This window comes from Larus michahellis, chromosome 1 (genome assembly GCF_964199755.1).
Source record: "Larus michahellis chromosome 1, bLarMic1.1, whole genome shotgun sequence".
Classification (NCBI taxonomy): Eukaryota; Metazoa; Chordata; class Aves; order Charadriiformes; family Laridae; genus Larus; species Larus michahellis.
This window is the reverse complement of record NC_133896.1, coordinates 41916917-41924487: the sequence shown is the minus strand read 5'-3', so window position 1 is coordinate 41924487 and position 7571 is coordinate 41916917. Positions and strand designations below refer to the sequence as shown.

General features: G+C 41.2%; 1 protein-coding gene across 2 annotated transcripts; it reads left to right on the top strand.

Moving 5' to 3' along the window:
- Positions 1–1532: 1532 nt before the first annotated feature.
- Positions 1533–7058, top strand: KRR1 (KRR1 small subunit processome component homolog). 2 transcript variants are annotated; one of them, XM_074573521.1, is made up of 10 exons: positions 1533–1669; positions 2231–2406; positions 2913–3047; positions 3264–3389; positions 3481–3564; positions 4215–4271; positions 4771–4941; positions 5106–5183; positions 5309–5402; positions 6409–7058. In XM_074573521.1, the coding sequence occupies exons 1-10, from the start codon at positions 1579–1581 to the stop codon at positions 6549–6551; spliced, it is 1155 nt and encodes a 384-aa protein (XP_074429622.1). In that variant the 5' UTR covers positions 1533–1578; the 3' UTR covers positions 6552–7058. The 2 variants fall into 2 exon arrangements, with proteins under 2 accessions (XP_074429622.1, XP_074429618.1); XM_074573517.1 differs by having other exon boundaries at positions 1550–1675.
- The last annotated feature ends 513 nt before the right edge of the window (positions 7059–7571 follow it).

Sequence of the window (7571 nt, the reverse complement as noted above, 5' to 3'; positions counted from 1 at the left end):
GAAGCGGCAGCTCCGCTTGGGGTGCTCCACTTCGCGCAGCGGTCACTGCCATCTAGCGGGACCGGGGATGGATAACCGACCACCTCAAACAGCTGGAGGGGACCCACCAGCACCCCTCTGCTGCCGGGCCCGCTGCATTCCCTTTCCCGCTTGTTTTTCTCCATGTTATCCTCCGAGCAGAAGGTGGATACTCAATGTGCCGTTTCATCCCACCAAGGGATGCTCTGTCCTTCGTCTGTCCTTCGCAGGCCCACAAGTGCTCCTGTCTGAAGGAAGTAGACAGGGAGAATTTAAAATAAATGGCTAAAAATATGCACCGACTCGATGGCAAACTTGCAGGCAGAAGGGATCCTGCTGCCCTGTTCATTGTGGGAGATGGGGCTGGCGGAGGGCTGGGAGATGGAGCAGGCTAGGAAAGACAGCAGTCAGGTTCAAAGAAAAGCTTTTGGGGGTCAAAATTGATTCTTTAATTCATATTGTATTTATGTGTAGATGATAGTAATATCTTTCTCCTCATGATGGCAATTAAACACCCCAGAATGCAGGCTTTTATGAACAGGTCTGACAAACACCTGCCAAGGACAATGGCCATGCTCCCTCAGAGATACAGGTGTTTTCACTCTTAAAGATCTCTTCCAGTTCTTCTCTCCATTGGCTTTAAATGGTCCCCATAAAAGAGTGAAGGAGGCACGCTCTTCCATTTTTACTGAAGAAAAAGCCCAGTAACAGGTATAGGAAGGGGGAGGAAGATGCAGAGCATCCCCCAGAGAACTTTAAATTACATTATTCAGCTGAATAAAGGGGTCTCACTAGGAACACGTTTTCTTTAGTTATGAGCCACTGAAGTACTTCAAGTATTTATCAATGTACTTCAGTTTACATTTTGATGATGCTGGTTCTGTTTTTCCTTTGTGTTGCGTAACAGCAACAGGAAATTCGAAGCTGAAGAACGCGGCTAGAAAACATGTTTCACATGAAAGAGGAAGGAAAGAAGATGCTTGCTATATGCCTCTCATCTCAGCTGTGGCATTAAATTTCTTAGAGTCTGTCGAGTAGGTGCTGCAGAGCCACCCTGGGGAGGCGGAAGATGTCTCCGGCAGCGTGACCACCCACCAGGCCCCTGTTGGCTTGCGACAGACCGTGCTGCGTTCACAGGAGGCACTGTTACCCTGGTGCAGGCACACCTTGAGATAAAGTAATGCAGATGGAGCGCTGTGGGACTTCTCCGTGCTCGCAAGCAGCAAGAAGGCCTTCGTAGCCGACGCGCGGCCTGCAACACCGGTGGCACAAGACCCCCACAGCAGAGGCCGGCCCTGCCCCTCGTTGGGAGGCACAGCAGGCATCCCTGTCTGCTCGCACTGGCTTTATTTTCACCCCTGCGCTCCCAGGGAAGGACAACCCCATAAGAAACCGCATGTTGTTCTGAACACAAACGGCTGGGCCACTCTCTAGCCCTCGGCAGCCTGCCGCAGCCTTTCCCCTCCGGGACTACAGCTCCCAGCGTGCACCGCGCACCCGCCCCCTTCCGGCTCGCGGCGCTTCCGGTGCCGGGTGAGCGCTGTCGGCGCGCGGCGAGACATGGCGGATCCTCCTGAGGTGGCCGAGGCAGAGGCCGGGGCGAAGCAAAAAGAGAAGCAAAAAAACAGAAACAAAAAGAAAGCGGCGACAGGTGGGGGTGGGTTGAGGGTCCGTGCGGGGCTGGCAGCCAGCTGGTCCGGGAGGCCCTCGGGATGAGGGTCACCCTCCCCGTGGCCCCGGGCCTGCTGTCCCGCCGGATTCCTCAGACAACCTGGGGCTGAGGAGCTCGGCCGCGATGTCGTGTGAGCGGAGGGCAGCGTGAGGGAAGGCAGGCTGCTTTCCGGCCTCCGGCGATGGGGTAGGATAGAGGCGGCTGTTGGGTGCGAGGTGGGTGCTTGTGGTGGTGCTTCTGTCCTCGCAGTGCTCTGGTTGCTTGCCTCGGCCTGGTATGTCTTGTTCTCCTATAATATCCTGACCACAATGCATATCTCAGTTGTGGAACTAATTTTTTTTAAAATAAATAACTTAAAGCAGTAACTTCTTTAAGGTCAGAAGATATGCCAAGTGCATTCAACAGAGCATTAACCAGAACTTTGTGTCCCTGCATTTGTTTATTGTAGATTTTGTAGTCAAACAGGGATGAGAAGTAATAGCCACTGATGAAAGAGGAGGAAAAAAACAACTTTTTTTTTTCTTTTCATACCTATAACAGTTGATGAATCTGAACTTCTCACTGTGCCAGATGGATGGAAAGAGCCAGCCTTTACAAGAGAAGATAATCCTAAAGGGCTGCTGGAAGAAAGCAGTTTTGCAACATTGTTCCCCAAATACAGAGAAGCGTACTTGAGAGAGTGCTGGCCACTCGTCCAGAAAGCCTTGGGTGAACATGTATGCATACTTACTGATTGTGATACTATGCTTTATCTTTTGGAAGATACAGATGTTACTTAAGCTTATAAAAATTGTGCAAGTTGCTTTTCTGATAACTGTATTTGTGTATATTTCTACTGTGCTTGCATTTAGAATTGGTAGTGTCATTTTTTTATTGTCATCGAAATCAGTGAAGGCCTCTGCAGCCGGGCTTGTAGTTCTCTACAGATGCTGCCAGCAAAGCTCTCTCCAGCAGTGTCTCCTCATCCAGACGCTCCCAACTTTGTTGCGCTGAATTGAAGGAGAGGGGGGAGGTGGTAGTTTGGGCCTTGTGACACATGTATTCAGTCTTTTGTGTGTGTGTCTGCATGTTAATTTCCTCAAACTGAAAGTCACTTTAGGAAATTTGGAAAATGGATGTGCATCAATACATAGCATTCTGTTTGTTAGCTGCTTGCTGCCAAAGATGAATTCTGTGGTTTTTATTTAGAGATTGATTCACTGTTTCTTTTTAAATATTGCAGTTTGTGAATGCAACGCTGGATCTAATTGAAGGAAGCATGACTGTCACAACCACTAAGAAGACTTTTGATCCGTATGCAATTATCAGGGCTAGAGATTTAATAAAACTTCTGGCAAGAAGCGTTCCATTTGAACAGGTCTGTATTAAATCCTGGAAGCTTGTATCAAATTCTGTCATAATACTTGTGAAATAGTATGTTCTCAAAACGTGGGATCTTCAAGTGAGTCAAAGTAAAATATTTATTTAAAGTAAATATATCTGAAAGTGAGAAGAATAAACTGCAGTATTCTTTTGACTCTACTGAATAATACATTTGCATTCAGATGATGTTGCCTGCATCTTTTCTCTTTAGGCAGTTCGTATCCTTCAGGATGACATTGCATGTGACATCATTAAAATAGGCTCTCTGGTGAGGAAGAGAGACACTTTTATAAAAAGAAGAGGACGACTTCTTGGGCCAAAAGGATCTACTCTGAAGGTATTTCCAATAGGTGTGGTAACCAGAAAATTCTTAGACCCAGATTTGCATCAGGTCTTCAGTTTACACTTCTTTTCTTTTTTTGGTGTAGGCCCTGGAACTGTTAACTAACTGTTATATTATGGTGCAAGGCAACACTGTTTCAGCTCTTGGACCCTTTAGTGGCCTGAAAGAGGTAAGGGAAGGCAGATGAGTGGTTTGTGTAGCATGGTTCTCTGCCCAGCTCGAGGGCAGACGAAAGGCAAAATCTGTCAAGCTCAAGAGTATCTCACTGACTTTTCATCTGTTTGTTAGTAAGCTACATTTGCATGAATGTTCATAGTCTTAGAATCTTAGCTGCTGAATTTTGTTTAGGGTCTGAGATCTTTCTGTCTTGGAAGTAAAAAAGTATTTGCGAAATACCTCTTTTCATTTATTTTAGAAAGACTTTTTTGTAGTTTTGGATAAGAGGTGTAAGAGTAAAAAGGTGCAGATTTAATGATACATAATCTTAAGGAACACCTAATATTTTTTAGTAACTATGTAGAAGAAGAATGCTTGTCAAAAGCAAGAGTTTCTCATGACACCATAAAATCTATGGTAACATAAAAGTAATGTTTGTGGAGCGTGCTGGAGTGGATTAGAAACGTGATGTTGTTATTGATATTTCTGAAGTGCTGTGCATTAGCCATGTGTGTTAGCTCTTTATATCTACCTACTTTTGGGGATTGGGGGGAAAGGAAGCATGATAGTATACCTGGTATTTTAATTGATTAGAATATGAAACACTTGCTGAGTTATCTGTTTTCTTCTTTTTTTTTTTTTTTTTTAATTAATTACATACAGGTTAGAAAAGTTGTTCTGGACACAATGAAGAATATACATCCCATATATAACATTAAGGTTAGCGTGGTCCACTGTGCATCTTTGTTTACAAGAAAGCACTGTTTCTTTTCAGACAGTTGTATGTTAATAATTCACATGTTTCTGTGCGGTAATCTGATTTTGAGAATTTCTGTAGAGTGCTGCTTTGAAGAAAAAACAACTGACTTTGGTATCCTCCATTTGACCAGGATATATTGCCATAATATCAGTATCAGAGAAAACATCAGAGGGAAAGTGTGTGTAAGCTTTCCTCTCTTTGATTGTTTGCTTGATACTTGCTCATTTAAATTGAGGCACCTTCTCCAGTGCATTCTGTACCCATTTTGAGACGTTTGTATCTTTTTGGTTCTACTGTTTGTAATTAAACTACTCTTACTGAAGTGAGAGATGGAAGGTTCAGATGTAGCATATTTAATGTAAGAAAGTTTAGTAAAACTTGTAGTTTGGAGATCTTGGCTACTACTGTAATACTATTTTTTTTTAATAACTTCTTTGTGACATTCTAAAACTACTGAAGACTCTGATGATCAAAAGGGAATTATCAAAAGATCCTGAACTGAGGTCTCAAAGTTGGGAAAGGTTTTTGCCTAAGTTCAAGCGGAAGAACTTGAAAAAACGCAAGGAGCCAAAGAAGAAAAATACTAAGAAGGAGTACACACCGTTCCCACCTCCACAGCCAGAAAGCCAGGTCAGCTGAAACTTTATTTGGTTATGCAGGGATATAGCATGACTTGAAATCTTGTTCTTGCTAACAAGAGGAGGCCTTTTCTGTCAAATTCTGATTTGTTGATACTATACGTCTGGCATATAATGCTTCATTATCTAAAGCTTCTTGGTACTTGTCTTATGCAGATTGATAAAGAATTGGCAAGTGGTGAATACTTCTTGAAAGAAAGACAGAAGAAACGAAAGCAAGTGCAAGAGATAAAGGTAAAGTTGTTGTAACCTACTGTTCAGTTAAAAAGCATTTGACTGCTGACCTGGATATATTTTTAATTTTTTTGCCCCTTTTGCTGTGCTGTGCTGATACTTGACCTTTTTGTTGGCACCTTTAGGCAAAGCAAGCAGATGCAGTCAAGAGAAGACAAGAAGAAAGAAATAAAGCTTTTATCCCACCAAAAGAAAAGACAGTTGTGAAAACAAAGAAAGGTAACCATCTATTTTTTTCCTGTTCTAAAACCTTTTGCTGTTGATTCCTAGGCTGAGTGATTTTGCAGAGGTACAGCTATAGGAAATAAAAAGGTCATAAAAAAATCCTAGTGGTTAGATCTGTGCCTGAAGTTGCCAGGGACAGTAGAAGGATCATGCAGCCTATAAGTGTACTTATAAAAGGACAGTATTTTCCTGATGGAGATCCTGGGATGGCTGTCTCAATTTGTTGTTATGACTACATCAGTTTTTGGCTTTCGGTCTTGTAGTGAAGCTGCCATAACTTATGCACTCAAATGGCATTTCTGTTAAGAAGCCCAGAAGCAATACTCACTTGGAAACTTATGCCACAGAATTGGTATAAGAAAGGATAAATAGCTTTTCTAAAAGTTTTAAGTGAAACCATCCTATATGCAGAGCAAGAACTTGTGTTCTCAGATGATTTGGTTTTTACTCACTAGAGAAACAAGTATTGTTTTCTTGGATTCATTGATTATACTACATATGCATTCATTGTATGACATAGACTATGTATGTTTTGTGTTAGATATACTACCTACATGCTATTACACTATATATTGCAGAGTTTCTTATGAACTGAAAAGTTCATGTTTCTCGAAAAGCAAAAGTGTCCTGCATCATTGATGCAGTACTGTTTTGTGATGGCAGTAAATTTTCAATAATCCTGCTATTGACTGTAGCGTATCTCAAATACATGCAAAAAGACAAAATACCATAAAAGCTTCTCTGGATATAAGAACTCAATAATTAATTTATTCTCTTCTTATGTGAGACCAACCAAGCCAATGGGCCTATGTCCAAGAGAGTGTGTATGTATTAATTTCAGAGTACACCTGTGGTCTCAGACATGGGTGATAATTGTATGTGTACAGAGTGTGGCATCTGTGTTCAAATGCAGTTGTACAGGATTTCTTACACGAATGTTCTCCTTTGAAGTCTGCTGAAAGAGGTTGGTAGATAATACTTGTGTTTTTTTACTGTGTAGCCTCCACTGAGAAAAAAATTGATATTGAAGCCATCAAGGAAAAGGTAAAGAATGCAAAGAAGAAGAAATTAGGAGCACTTCCTGAGGAAGAAGTCAAATTAAAAATGTCAGCAGATGAAAAGAAAAAAAAGAAAAAGAAGTAATTCACCACCTGAGATGTTCACTTTTCTCCCACATTAATGAACATTTTCACACATGGAAGATTTGAGACTTCTTGCTGTCAGTATAATCTGGACAAGAAAAGACTAGGCAGAAAGATCATTCTCTTTTCCTAAGTACACTTTAATTAGTGGACCTGAAGCAGCTGTGCAAAACTGCCAAGGCTGATGAAGAAAATGTGCCCTGCTGTGTTTTTTGAGAAAGTAAGAGAGTGTGTTTGGATAATATCCATCTGCCTAAAGGGAAGGTTTCATCATAGAACCATTTAGGAGTTTGATGCAGGTTGTTAAACACTAGGGTCAGAGAACTTGGTGAGAGTTGAAGGTAGTTCTTGTGTGAAAGACTGCCAGGCTATATGCAGCCTCAGTAATAACTGTTGCAAAACAGGCAAGATTTATTACTGTATTATGCTTTTCTTTCTGTAAAAGCTGATTATTTTTTGCGTGTTTTGTCTTAGTGTTAATAAACTATTTTAATACATTGTTCTTAAATCCTTGGATTAGTCTGCTGCTGCACAACCTACATCATGTTTTCCAGGAAAGAAGCTCACAGCTTCATGTGAGGATGCAACAAACCATAATCTTAATTGAATGCCATTAATAAACTGTCATTTATTAGCATTATCCTGGAGGCTTTTAGACAGAATGTGGTACTAAGCAAGTATCTTTCCACATGGCATGTGCTGCAGGGAAAGCATAAAGTCTTGTTATCTTTTTAAAAATATATTCTTAGTTTATTTCTTGCTTGCAAGAAAGTCTAAAAAATTGTGTTCCTCTTTTTTCTTTTTTTCTTTTTTTTGCCTTTTGTTTTTTGAGGCACTTCCCCTTTTTTAAAGGAAGTTTATAGAGGTTTTTAGTTCCCTGAAAAGCCAAATTGTGATGAAATAAAGTTCACAGGAAGAGTAGATGTTGCTAATTTCATACATCTGAAATTAAAGAAACAAATGTAATGATCAGGATGTGGTAGGGCCACATCAATTTCCTGATTGTGTTGGAGTCCTTTTG